We start from the raw sequence: 14,779 nt of genomic DNA on the forward strand, positions 1-14,779 counted from the left end.
GATTTTTGGTAATCTGAATGACACCCACCAAGAATTACTGAAACAAATTGGTCTAGAATGTAATGAATTTGGAGAAGGGGTTGTAGGCCATGTTGACATTGAAAAGTACATTTCATTGTTTCTTGCCCAACCTGGAACTCAGAGTGTAATAAATACACCCAACAATTGTCTGATTCTAATGGATTACACAGATGGTTTTCCGTGGCTTAAATGGTCTCATCATTTTACTGCAGAAACCAGTGTAAGAGTGAAACTAGTTGAGCCTTACAATTTACTTAGCACAGTTTTGACTGTTGCCCTTTAGTTGGGGAATGATGACTATGAGGCAACAAAAAAAATGTGGTCATGCTGTTTATAAACAGCTTCAAGAGCTAAAAACAATTAAACATCCACTGACTGGGCAAGAAATAAAAATTATTAGTCTAAGACACACTTATGGGGATGGTAAGGAAAGGAGGTTATCTACTGGCAGTTCATTTGCCAAATCTACTTATCTAATCCCAGAAGCTCCAGAGCACCAGAGCCAACTGGGTGACATGAAGATCATCTGTCCAGAACCAGTTTGGACAGTTTTAGATGCAGAGAGTTGCGAAAAAAAAATTTGAGAATGAACTAGGTGGAAAAGCCCCCACTAAAAAAAAGCGCAGAGAGTTTGCAAAACAAAATCTTGGGAACACTGGGCGTTAAATTTTGAATGGTACAGCCTTTTTGGAGTACTACCCTGGTACTGCTCACCTTGGGTTTCGGTCACCTGAAACACTATGTTTGCGAATTGCAAAACTTGCAGCAGGTAAAATGTGCCTTTTTCAAACTAGTTCACATCAACAGTGATTGTATTGTGCCAGAAAATATCTATATCTCATCCACAGAAAGTTTTTTTGGTTAACACACTTAGCCACCAGGAAGTTGTCTTTAGCTTTACTTTCCTTGCAACATGTCTGTAAGGTGATTATGGATATTTCTACAAAATGTGTAGCTCCATAAAATATTGATATCTCCCCCATGGAAGGGATTTTTTATAAGCACCCCCACCCTCCAGAAATTCTGAAAAATCTCCCAATATTTTTTTTTATAGTTTTTGGTCTTTGAGAATGAGACCCCCCAGGAATTTTCATTTGCCTTCTGAGGAGGGGGGGGGGGGGGGATAATGGCTAGTTACTGGAACTACACAATAAAAATAACAAAACAAAATGTGTAGAGCAACATGTTCAAAAATTATCAAAGTCCTTTTAAAATTAGGAAATAACATGTATGCCTATCACAAGTTTGCACCCTTTCACTAAAAATCCTGTAAAATTAGAATCTACATTTTACATAAATTGGGTATAGTATATAGCCCAACTGATACTATATACCACAATAATATCTGGAATTTTTACAGTTTAAAAAAGTAGTTGTGTGCTACACAACTCTGCAAGTCTGTTCATTTCATTTCTGTTCATCTTCATGACTGAAGATTCCTCGAGTCTAGATGTCATGTCATTACCAGAGTTGGAGAGGAAGGTTCGAAGGCAGAGTTGTATCATTGAAGCAGAAGTCAATCAGAAATCGAGTGGCAAATGGACGGAGGAATGTATCCTGGCAAGTGAAAAACCACCATACCGGATTACAGTGGGACTAATGCGTCAAAATGAGCCTAAATTGAGCCAGGTGAAAGAGCTGGTACAAAAAATTCCATCCTTGAAGCGAGCAGCCGATGGAGGCCTTCAGGCAACTTACCGATCAAGCTCGAACGTCCATGCAAATCCCGAGGAAAGGTATCCGGTCTTGAAAGATCCGACCCTCGTCAGAGCCGGGTAGTTCGCTTGTGTACGTCTCTTAAGCACATTACCATCGCACAATAAAACTGAGTACGTCGTCAAAAATTTGTACTCCCTGATGGAAATGAATTTTAAAACAGTCTTCTGCGGGAAAGAATCGAGCGCTGAGTCGAGAATACTATCCCAGCATTGGAGTCACAGAAGCCATCCGAGTGAGTAAAATTTTCAACTTTCAGAACAATAGCTGTCTGTCAGAACATTTCTTTGTCGCAAACTTTCCCGCATGGCGTCCGACCGACCGCCATGCTTCGAAAACGGATTGAATTGGCGCGCGCGTTTGTTTATGGGATACGGCATCAAAATTTCTTTCCCCAGGCCCCCGCAATGACGTCACAGATCACCTGGAAGCAATCCACAATGCGTGCTTGGATCACTTTGATAAAAGTCAGTGTGGTGATTGGAATCATTAGTCGGCCGATTCACGACAGATCATGAAATAGCTACATCGGGGGCCTCCAATATTTGTATAGCTCGCCACTTGAAATTGAAATTTTTTTCGGCACGAAAGAGGTGTCATTCATACTTTGACCATTATAAAGTAAAACTACAGAAAATTTACTGAAAGGTTGGCCTTCCTGAAAGAAGACAAGCAAGGAAAAGGGCAACTTGAACGACACCCCCAACTTTGTTGTCTAATTTTGTGCCGTTTTAACTCGTGCTGCAACTATACAGTGTACAACTTATCACCTGTTGGAAATAGAAAAGGCTGATTTCGGTGTTAACTCCGTGGGGAACATTGCAGTTTTATGTTTCTGAGTGAACATTTTTTGTACGTAGTCGTGGGCTTTCTTATACGTGAACGAAGAAAACGACTCTAGTACGATATCCCCATATGCTTTTCCATGCTGTTGATCTAAAAAAATTGGATCGCGTCGTTGCTCCAGTCTCGGATGCCTTTAAATCCTAGCTCTCTGTCACATACAATATATAGAAAATCTCCGCTAACTCAAACTCCTTTTCATCCTCGTTTGGAATTCGAGTAAGCGGGGCTCTACTGTACATTCACAGTAGAGTAAACAGACTTTCTTTCTAAGGGTCACATTCCAACAGTTCAATGTATGGTACACTGTGACCAGACACTTGATAAAGCCACCAGGCTATTTAAACTTTTACTCCTCTACATATTTTTTTTGTTCAACACGTGTGATTGAGTAAAGGTGAGGACTGAAATATTACAATCGTTTGCTTGGAGAGGCCTGCGTTCGATCGAGGAAGTGTACAAAGTAACGAAGATAAAGGCGGCAGTGAAGTTATATAGTAATAGCGACCCAGCCATGGCGATGGTTCGTGAGTTTGAAGAGAGAGCGGAAGAGTTAGGACACAGTTCGTTAGTTAAACACGAAGGAGTGAAGTTATATAGTAATAGCGACCCAGCCATGGCGATGGTTCGTGAGTTTGAAGAGAGAGCGGAAGAGTTAGGACACAGTTCGTTAGTTAAACACGAAGGCGTGAAGTTATATAGTAATAGCGACCCAGCCATGGCGATGGTTCGTGAGTTTGAAGAGAGAGCGGAAGAGTTAGGACACAGTTCGTTAGTTAAACACGAAGGCGTGCTATAAAAGGAGCCTTAGGTCCCACTGGACCATTTGTCAATCAACCGTCGTGTGATGTAGAACTCTAAGAGTCAAGTCAGCTTGAGCTACAGCTACTCCAAAGCAGTGAGCAGCGGGCGCATTCCTCAAAATTGTTTTATGTCTTCATCACAATACAAGAATTTTGAGATTTGTATTTCCTTTCTCCAATGGAAACTGTCTTCATTTGTGGCGGTAAATTTGAGATCTAAGTAGGTGGTTCGCACGTTACCTCATGCCACCATGTTGGTGGAAGTAAACAGTAGATATCTCATTAGCTCCTTTTGTTCGTCTACCAGCATTTAAATATGACCCGCACACGTCAACGGTGAGTGACAAATGAGCCAAGGTCTTCCTAGGGAAGACTTCCTTATATAGCGCGCCTTCGTGTTTAAGGAGGCAGCAAGGTATGCAGATGAGATGGGTCTCCAGTTGCAGCTGGAATACCCAAGTCCAGCTCGCATAAAACGTGATAGTGGAGAGGTGATAACAGCAGAGAAATTGAAGGTAGAGCTGAGAAGGGTTTTGGAAGAGAAGACATGGGAAACGGTGCATGAGCAGAATTGGCAGGGGAAATTACTCTGCGAGAAAAGAAGACGAGAGTCTTAACTTCAACGGATGTTATTGGTGGCTAAGCAGTTGGAAACAGTGCCCAACACATACAGTGGCGGGGATCTTTGAACTCTGTGAACAATTATTACCGACGAGGTTGTATGCCTGCCAGAAAACTCACACAGACACAACGGGTGAGGTGAGGTGCAAGTTATGTGGTAAGGCCCCTGAAAGTGTCGCTCATGTCTTGGCTGGTTGTACCGCCCTCGCACGGAATAAGTATCTTACCCGACATGACACAGCCTTGAAAATACTTTTCTTTGAAATTCTGCACGGCCTAGGCCTTGTAGACACAGTCCCCCCTTGGTACTCGCCATTGAAACCGAAGCCATTGTACGAGGCGAGCAATGCGCAAGCATTCTGGGACGTTCCTTTATTTGCGGAGCACCAAGAAGTTAGAGCCAACAAAATAGATGCGCGTATTATCGACCATGAATCAAGACGAGTCATCACGCTGGAGATGAGCTGCCCATGGATTACAAATAGGGGGAAAAAGAATGAGGAAAAAACCTCGAAATACAGACCGCTTCGTTGGGAATTAAAGCGGAAGTACCAAGGATATGAAATGAAACAATATAATATCGTAATGGACACAGTAGGGGGATGGTGTGACTTAGAAGCCGAAATGAAGGAGTTAGTTGGAAACAAGAGTAAGGGAGTTCTTCAACATATGCAGAAGGCTGTGATCTCGGGAACACTAAATATCTCTCGGACATTTAAAGTTGTAACATGAACAATGAACATCGCGTATTATTTAACTCTTTGCCTTCAAAAATTCTGTGGATTATTAGAAACTTAGGAAGTGATCGTCACTGATTAACTCTTTCATAGCCGAAATAAGTAATAGGTTTTTAAAGAATTTATAATGATTATTTTAGATTTGGATACCCGAAATAGCTTATCTTTCTTATTTCTCGATGGTTTCTTTTTTTTTTTTGTTCAGTATATATATACTTTGATTTCACTATAGTTAACGGGCTACGCTCATGCCCCTCTTCATACTATTAATATTCTTATTGTATATAGCATACAAAAGTTTTAAACTGCTGCATAATAATAATAATAATGATAATAATAATAATAATAAGTATTTACAAAAATTATGATAAAAATTGGCCCACTTCGTTTAATAATAATGATAGCAATTATTTACAATCTAATTATTTTAAGGGATTAAACTTGGTGTCCGTGAAACAGTGCTCGATACAAATAGTAGAGCGGGTATGATGTGTGGAAGGCAGAAAAACTATTGTAGTTAGTAGATATGTAGTTGTTTTTTTCTGCCTACCACACATTAACTATTTACAAATTTTAAAAGAATAAATATTAATGTTCACGATAAGCTCAAGAGGCTCTTAAAGAGAGCTGTTACAGCTGAACGCCAAGAAAAGATCCAAGAAGAGAGGTGGCAAGGAAAGTTCCTCTTGGCGAGGTGGGAAGACGACAAGCTGAATCAAAGGGGGTGTTGGGATTGGCTGAGGAGTTGGACGGAGGCACCCCTACACACTACTGCTGGGATTGTAGAGTTATATGAGCAGCTTACACCAACAAAGCTGTATACAGCGAGGAAAGTGAGAACAACACAGGTCAATGATGTTATGTGTAGGATGTGTAACAAAGCACCCGAGAGTCTTCCCCATGTGCTGGCCGGCTGCCCGGCTGCCCGGCTCTCGCGCAAAAGAAGTACTTGTCGAGAGACGATGCGGCCCTCAAGGTCTTGTTTTTCGAGAAGCTGAGGAATTTGGAACTGATAGATGCGGCCCCCCCTGGTACTCGTCCGTAGATCCTAAACCAGTCTATGAGTCCCAGGAGGCCAAGGCCTTCTGGGATGTTCCAGTGTATGCGGAGCACAGTTTTGTGAAGCAGAACAGAGTAGATGCGCGTTTCACTGACGTCAAGAAGAATGAGGTGTTAGCTGTGGAGATGTCGTGCCCGTGGATGGACAACCGGGTGACGAAGACCGAGGAGAAGACTGTAAAGTATGGTCCTTTGAGGTGGGAGATGGCTCAGCAGTATCCAGGATACACCATCAAACAACATAATATCGTCATTGATATCCTGGGCGGATGGTCGAGAGATGTGGACGTGTCTATGAGAGAGCTATTCGGAAGCCGGGGAGAGGGGATCCTAAGAAAAATGCAGAAAGCTGTCCTTTCGAACACCTAGGACATTTCAAGAACTTTTAAAACTATCACTAGATAGCTAAGGAGCTCACTTATAAAACTTTTATAGATTTTTCTTACCTAAGTTTCTTGTATTTATCATATTATTAGATATATATATATATATATATATGTATTTTATTATTTAATTTTTATTTATTTATGTATTTACGTTTTCAAAGTTTACGAAGATTCTCTTCCTACGCGCAGCCTGGGCCACGTTTATCGCCCCAGTCTGTGTATGATCTTATGGCAAACATAAGTTTTTACAACTGTCGGATAATAATAATAATAATAATAATAATAATAATAATACTAATAATAATAATGCTCTTTTGAGCAATCGTCAAAAGAAAACATCAGAAAAGACGATGAAATACGCGCCACTCAAATGGGAGATGAAGCAGAAGTACCCCGTGTACGAGATTTCACAGTACAACATCATTGTGGACGTACTCGGGGGACTGGTCGACAGAAGTGGAGGTAGCGTTGAAGGAGTTAGTTGGGAGGCGTCACAGAGATGTCCTCAAGAAGTGCAAAGGGCATGCCTATCCGTCACACTGAACATTGCACTTACTTTTAAGGTTGCGATGCATTAGACATCGTATTACCCGTGCTTCGGTTTGTCTCCTACTCTAGAACTTTGAACATTTAGCATGTTTTAGCGTAATTTGGTTTAGTTTATTATATTTATTACATGACTCGGGCAGTCAGAGGGCCAATAACTAAAACCAACCAATCAAAATGCTCTATTGCCGGTCAATATTTTCTCAGTATTGGACCGGGCACTGTCCCGAATAGTCCCGAATGATACCGCACTTGTGTCCCTTTGAACTTCAGTCGTATAATAAATCTCTTATTAACCAAGCTTGCTCGGGACCGTACTGGAAGAATATCGGCCCTCGGTCTTTTTTGTACGGACCTCGCTGCGCTCAGTCCGTACTGTCAAGACTTCGGGCCGATATTCTCCCAGTACGGCCCTCGCGCTTGGTTAATAGGATATATATATACATATTTTAACCTTACCTTTTAATCGGACATTACCTTTTAATTCTATCACTAGCCGGAGCACAGGCTACGCCTTGGCGCCCTGTGTTCCTCTTAACTGTATGGCATACAGATAGTTTTTACTGCTGATAATAATAATAATAATAAAAATAATAATAATAATAATAATAATGAAAGCTGTATTAAGTAGCACTCTGAACATTGCAAGAACATTTAAACTGGTTACAGCATAAGAATTTTAAGGACATTATGATTTGGTTTTTATGAACAGGATTTTATGAACATTTTAAGTTAAGGATATTTTAAGAACCGAACTGTAAATCATGAACATTAAAAAAAAACATCTTAGTATTGGGCCAATTGACACTTTTATCGTTTTATATTGATTATTTATATTCAAGTAGTATTAGATATTATTATAGTTAACAGTCCTGTCATGCAGATAGGTTACGAATTTTCGCCCTATCTTGTTTAGCTCACTAGCATCCAAACGTGTATACTGCATAATAGTAATAATAATAATAATTATTATTATTATTGTTATTATTATTATAAATAAAACCTTTATTCACTATAATTACTAAAAGTATTTACAAAAATTATGATAAAAATTAGCCCGCTTCGTTTAATAATAATGATAGCAATTATTTACAATTTTAAACCATAGATCTAATTATAATAATAATAATAATAATAATGATGATGATAATAATAATAATAAAAACAATTATAATCAATAAATTGTTTATTACCTGATCTGGCGTTAAATATACGAGATACTGGCCTGAGCAAATCTTGGGATGATGGAATTTTCCTGCAGAAGAACGCAAATTTCGGTGCTGCATGGTAGGCTATTCATTCAGGCATTTACTTGGTCGACATTTCGGGGGTTTTTTTTATTGTGACTAGTACATTACTCACTTTGTGGCAGTTGTTCGGCTTTGTAATGCTAGCCATCGCAAAGGTCTGCATGGACATAGCCATCAGATAGTGTGCATTTGGGGTCCCCTGGGCTAATTCCAAGAGAGTGGGCTGTGCCACAAAGCAGTAGCGTGGGTGTGTTTTTTAGCTTTTCCTGTAATGACTAGCAGTGGTAGCCCTGGGTTATTATGTAAATCTGGCTAGGTTTTTACTCGAATTTTACGCAGGAAATCAGGAGTTTTCTCTTTTAGGAAGTTCTTTCTTTACTAAACATTGTAGCTAAATACAGAGGATGTCACTTCGGTCTACTTTCTGTTTGGTCAATGTCAGAGTTATAGCTAATCGATTTGGATATTTACGGCAACAGAAATCTATCATAGTTTCTTCCAGCAAACTCAGATTCTTTGACTACATTTTGGTACCGATCTTTCATGGAAACGATAAGGATAGGAGATTGCATGGTTTTAGTGACTCTGGGGACCAGTAATGACTAACATGCCCTAACTTGTGCCCGTGTTATTATTACCTTATTACATGTTTTCGTGGAGGATCAACAAAAAATATATCAACCAAGCAAAACTGCATCAGAATGAAAGCACTGAAACAATTATGGTCGTTTTGTTTGAGACTACTTAAAATGAAAAGCTTTTTCGTTGCAAAATTCTTAGCACAGTTTACTACTTTCTCTTACACCAGTGTTAATTTAATCCAGGCTTATCTATTTTGGATCAGAATGTTTGTGATACACTCATCGTAGAGTGTACGGTTGAAAAAACAGCTCACTAAACTGTAAGATAAAATGTTTAATAAAGATCGTCATAATCTGGTTCTAGGTTCTCAATTTTATAGGTCTCATCTTCCACTGGACTATGCTCTAATTGTGTGCCAATCCCTTTGGACCATTCAAAGCAGTTAAAAAATTCCATGTTGTTCAAAAGTATGAATAAACTTAAGTCAACAAGGCTGATCACTCCAAATATGAGGAAAGAAGTTGTAGCACCAGCGTAAGTGATTAATAATCCACCAAGCACCCCTCCACCACCATTACCCAGACCCCAGTGCACACCACCAAGAATGCCTTGCATTGTTGCAGGCGCCCCAGGAATGAGTCCCACGAAGACGACTGCCGCTGACCATACGGCTGCTGTGGACAAGCCGTGAAGGATCTCAAAAGGTAGTACTACCCAGCAATTTGTGATAAGGGCATAGCCAAAAAATCTGATTATGTAGCATGACAGTCCAACGTAGAGAACCTGGTGATGCCCCAGCCATTTGATGAACGTACCAGAACAACAGTACACTGCCACCTCAGAAATACAGTGGATAGCAGTAATGGTACTAAACAAGAACTGTGTCCCGCCTAAATCCTGCAAATGCCAAAACAAGAAAGTTTCTATAAAGCCCAATGCACTCCCACAGAACAGAATTGTGAAGATGAAGTATATATTTTGACAGTCACACAACACAGAAAGCCCTTTCCAGATGCTACTTTCGTGCGACTCTTTTTCGTCAAACTCAAACAAAGCACCAATCAAGACAGTCACGCCCATGAGACATGCAAAAGCGTAAAAGCATGGCAGGTAATCTACACTCAAAGGATTATTACAGTTACTCAGTTCTTCAATTGTGCTTAGACTTGATCCAACAATAAAGGCTGCTATTCCCCAGCCAAACGCACCCCATAGACGCTGCTTGCCGTAGTCTTCTGGTCTGTTACCTTCCAAAAAAAAACATACTCTGCTGCTAGATAAGTTTTGCATGTTTACCCTAAACTGTATCAGCAATTATTGATAACGCTCATTTAACGCTATTGCCGCAACTGCAACCTTACTATTACCACTACCACAACCTCTACCCCAACGACTGCAACGGTTGCGAGTACAATCATAATCACGATCACTATATCACGATTACGGCCACAGTCAGGGTGACGCAAACGTTCGCAGCTAGCATCCTCAACACTAATATTACCACTGCTGCTGCTGCTGCTACTGCTACTGCTACTGCTACTGCTGCTACTGCTACTGCTACTGCTACTGCTGTTTCTGCTACTTCTACTGCTGCTACTGCTGCTGCTACTGCTGCTACTCCTGCTGCTGCCACTGCTGCTGCTGTTACTCCTGCTGCTGCTACTCCTGCTGCTGCTACTCCCGCTGCTGCTATTACTAGTACTGCTGCTACTACTAGTACTGCTGCTACTACTACTATTGCTGCTACTACTACTGCTGTTACTACTACTACTGCTGCTACTACTACTATTGCTGCTACTACTACTACTGCTGTTACTACTACTATTGCTGCTACTACTAGTACTGCTGCTACTACTACTATTGCTGCTACTACTACTACTGCTGTTACTACTACTACTGCTGCTACTACTACTACTGCTGCTACTACTACTACTACTGCTGCTACTACTACTAGTGCTATTACTACTACTGCTGCTGCTACTACTACTGCTGCTGTTACTACGTCTGCTGATGCTACTACTGCTACTGCTGCTACTACTGCTACTGTTGCTACTACTGCTACTACTGCTACTGCTGCTACTACTACTACTACTGCTGCTTCTACTTCTACTGCTACTTCTACTTCTACTTCTAGTGGTAGTATTGCTATATCAAGGACTCATTTCATTGTTTTACCCGAAAAAACCTGCTAAGAAGTAAAACGAGATATCCCAACAACGTTCACGTATGTTTCCAAAAGAGAACGTAGTAATGATAAAAGTGATCGAATGTCGACAACACTGATACACTCACCAAGGTTCTGCAGCGTGGCAGTGTCAGCTAAGGTAATGGCTGGTGCAGCAATTAGTGTACCAGTAGCTGTAATAACAAACAGGATGGTAAACAAGTCACGATCATGTGGATTTAACCACTCACGTGCCTCCTGTGTTGAGTCATAGTTCGCCACTGTGTCCAGAGGCCATGGATATTCTCCGGCCATGTTCAGGGAGTCGAAAACTCTTTCCATCCATCGGCTGTTGAATTCAGTGTAAAACTCGTTCTCGTTGATACTACTTGAATTCCGGAGAAGTTTTAAGATATCTGATTTCGACATTAGTGCTCTTTTATCCAAGCTGGCACGGCGTAATCTTTGGTCATCGGTGCCTAATTTGAAGTACTTTCCTGTTGCAATTAGACGGTTCCTATTCCTCGCTCTTTGATTATTGTCAAGTGACGCATGAACAATTCTACCTTTATAAACATTTTGCTTGCGAACCATGAAGCTGTTCACTGTGGGGGGGTTACTTGTATGGAATTTTGATCTGTCTAAAAATCGATTTACGTGTTTGATACCACTCTTAAAAATCAAAGTACTGTCGGCTTTGTCTCTTAAGTCGTGCATAATGTTTGCATAATAATTTACTTGAAGTGCTATGTTTACTTTGTTTTGAATTCTATGCTTCAATGCTTGACCTGTGTTTCGCTTCCAAAGATGCTCTGCCCTCTCTTTCCTGATTATCTCAAACCAATGATTACTTGAATTTCCAGAGTTTACTGGAAAAGCTATGGAGGGTTTATGCTTGAACTGCCCATGATGATTTGTGTTATTCTTCTGTGGAATAGTTCTGTTTTTCATTTCCTTCATAATTTCTTGGATGATTGCTAAGGTAGCGTTATCACTGCAAACGCCCAAATGAAAAACGGGAGATACGAGAGATAAGGAATAGTTCGACACCAACCATGCAACCAGTGACACCACAAAGATCAGCTTGCTTTTCTTGTATGTATCTGCGATGATTCCCCACATAGGCGTTCCGAAAAGCTGAATCAATGGTCTGATTCCGATCAGTATTCCTGTTTCATGGGCGGAAAGCCATAACTGTTTATAAAACACTGCGAGATAAGGAAATAAGGAACCCACTGCCGAAAAAAAAAAGAAGTAAAAACTTTTGTAAATAATGAGACTTCGATTAATCTTTTGGCAGCATTTTAGACAATCTTCGTCTTTGTTTTCAGAGGTCCCTTCTGTTTTCCCTCCTCTAATACTCTCGTGATCATCAGACCGCTCTTTGTCTGGTAGCCCAGTCAAATCACAGCTCTTCTTTGCGGCGTCTTCAGTGTTGTGAAGCATAAGAGCCAATCCGTACAACTCTCCCTCGCTCTCCATTTCAATTTCTACACTTCCCCTTTGAACGTTTTGATCTTCTGACGTCGTTGCTTCAGTAATCCTCACCCCCTCTTGTTTAAGCTGCTACTCCGATCTTACTTTCCCGAACATCATTTTACTGCTGCTCAAAGACAAGGTCAAACAACCTGCTTGTTTTTCTCACTTTACAGGTACCAGCTGAAAGCGACACTCCTAGTGCACTTTGCTATGAAAAATAAAACTCTGTTGTACTTATGATTTATCTGTATTCAGCAATTGTTTGGAAACTTAAAGCGTCAGTTGGTTAATTGCGGACAAAAAAAGTTGAACTAAAACGTCTCGAGTATGTTTCCACCTTATTTTCGTCTTTGTTTAGACTTTTATTTTTTTTTTTACCCTTTAGCTTCGTTTTGAAATTTTCATTTGGTCCACAGTTACCAATGGTCCACTGAAATAACATAAATTAAACCAAAAGCTTATGAAATAATTTGGATATATCAACAAAGTTGAAATGGTAAATTGGCCACCGTAATGATTACAAAAGCTGACGTTTCGAGCGTTAGCCCTTCGTCGGAGCGAATAGAGGAATTGTGGGTTGTGTGTGCTTTTAAAGGCAGAAAATGGAGCTACGTTATTGGTGGGTGCATGGCAACGAGAAAAACATGAATAAATTAGTGGAATGAAAAGCGTTCATTGATCCCTGTGGGATTTAGACTGCCGGTTTGAAAGATGATTTTTTTTTTTTTTTTGAAAATCAGAGTCATTACTACATAAACGACGAAGTCTTAGAAACTGAGAAAAAGGAATGGAATTCTTAACGTGAGATGGATGAGAAGACGAATATAACAAGTAATTATGAGAGTCTGTAGGTTTGTAATACACACTAGTGCATAAACCGTTACCTTCAATTGAAACTTTGACGTCTAAGAAGGATAAAGAATTGTCAGAAATTTCCCAAGTATATTTCAGAGCCGGGTGAAAAGAATTGACTGCAGTTATGAACTGAGTGAGCTCCTCTCTGGTAGAGGAGGTAGCGCCGATACAGTTGTCGATGTGGCGACCGTAGAGTTCAGGTTTGGACCCGTTGTATTGGCTGAAAAATTGGTGTTCGACAAAACCTACAAAAAGATTCGCATAGCTAGGTCCCATTTTCTCGTTGCCATGCACCCACCAATAACGTAGCTCCATTTTCTGCCTTTAAAAGTACACACAACCCACAATTCCTCTATTCGCTCCGACGAAGGGCTAACGCTCGAAACGTCAGCTTTTGTAATCATTACGGTGGCCAATTTACCATTTCAACTTTGTTGATATATCCAAATTATTTCGTTACTCCCACCGACGCAGCCCCGAACAGTTTCTTTCGAAACTATCAGCCTTTATTCAAAAGCTTATGACCCAGAAGGGTATAAATTCCCCTACATAGTAGACTAATAAGCTTTTGATTAAACCAAAAGTAACCCTGTAAAAGCATAGTTGAAATTAAAAGGAAGTGCTTAAGTTGTTCAATGATTTTGCGATTCAAGGATGAACATCTGATCTACTTGAAGTGATAGGTGTTATTTGTCTTTTGCGTGTTCAAGCGAGCTTGAAGCAAATGCTAAGCGGAATTTAACCGCGCTGTCCCACCTCTGATGTGTAATTCACACTCCTCCTCTTCGACCCCTTCTTTAAGCTTGCACTCAACTTTCCAGTAAAACCACTTGGCATTACCACGTTGAAAGTACATGTGCTGTTACTGTCTACTTACCGAGTCCCGTGATAAAGCTGGACAGTTTCTTAACAATAAGATTTGTGTCTTTTCGTAAAAAAAAAGTTGGCATCACATTTCATTCACAGCCAAACTTAGTTAGTAACAATTGGGAGAGAGCTTTACTTGATATTAAGCCGTTTAAATTTTGCTTACCCGTATACAAGAGGGAATATGCTGTTTCCGTTTTGATATGATGAATTAAGTCATTATTCGAAAATGTCTTATTACTGGACAAACGTACGGTATTGGAGCTTGACGATTAATCTGTGTGACATCGTAACTGATTAGTTTTTTGAGGAGAGCTGCTCCACTTGATATAGAATAATGAGGAGGTTAACTAATGTTGGTCTAATCAGAGCAGTCTAAAAAGCTTTTTTTAGTCTCTTCTTAAAACAAAGAGTTTTCTTTCATGAACAATAAATTATGGTATAATTTGGTTTTATCAACTGAGTTTACATTGTAAACTGGCCACAGTGAAGAGTTAACTCACCAAACAAGGTTACATTGCGTGCAGTTCAAGTATGAAACCAGATTTACAATGTATCAAAAAAAGCAATAACAAGATTGGTTGGCCATCATAGCTTCATGACGTCACAATGTTAATTACTACATAATTATGACGCGCAACTTAATCCACACATCCCCCGCGATATTCCTTCAGATAAAGTGTGCTCAGTCTATAATTAAACTGAAAACTGCGAATAGGTATTAAGATATGCATATTTAAGGTAATGATTGAGTGCGCGCAGAAAGAGGTTATTGAGTTATTTCCTGATGATTCATGGCTATTTTGTAATGTTTCAAGATCATTTCACAATGACGATTGTGCAATAAACC

General features: G+C 40.1%; 1 protein-coding gene and 2 pseudogenes across 2 annotated transcripts; 2 read left to right on the forward strand and 1 right to left on the reverse strand.

Moving 5' to 3' along the window:
* Positions 1-1,142: 1,142 nt before the first annotated feature.
* LOC148718859 (uncharacterized) lies at positions 1,143-8,921 on the forward strand (annotated as a pseudogene).
* On the forward strand, positions 5,317-8,921 carry LOC148718860 (uncharacterized; annotated as a pseudogene).
* On the reverse strand, positions 8,898-13,326 carry LOC111328400 (major facilitator superfamily domain-containing protein 6). 2 transcript variants are annotated; one of them, XM_088741823.1, is made up of 3 exons: positions 10,857-13,326; positions 9,773-9,811; positions 9,298-9,461 (listed from the first exon to the last, which is right to left on the reverse strand). In XM_088741823.1, the coding sequence occupies exons 1-3, from the start codon at positions 12,208-12,210 to the stop codon at positions 9,433-9,435; spliced, it is 1,422 nt and encodes a 473-aa protein (XP_088597949.1). In that variant the 5' UTR covers positions 12,211-13,326; the 3' UTR covers positions 9,298-9,432. The 2 variants fall into 2 exon arrangements, with proteins under 2 accessions (XP_022788560.2, XP_088597949.1); XM_022932825.2 differs by having other exon boundaries at positions 8,898-9,811; positions 10,857-13,319.
* Between the last annotated feature and the right edge of the window lie 1,453 nt (positions 13,327-14,779).

The sequence above is a fragment of the Stylophora pistillata genome, chromosome 12 (genome assembly GCF_964205215.1).
Source record: "Stylophora pistillata chromosome 12, jaStyPist1.2, whole genome shotgun sequence".
Classification (NCBI taxonomy): Eukaryota; Metazoa; Cnidaria; class Anthozoa; order Scleractinia; family Pocilloporidae; genus Stylophora; species Stylophora pistillata.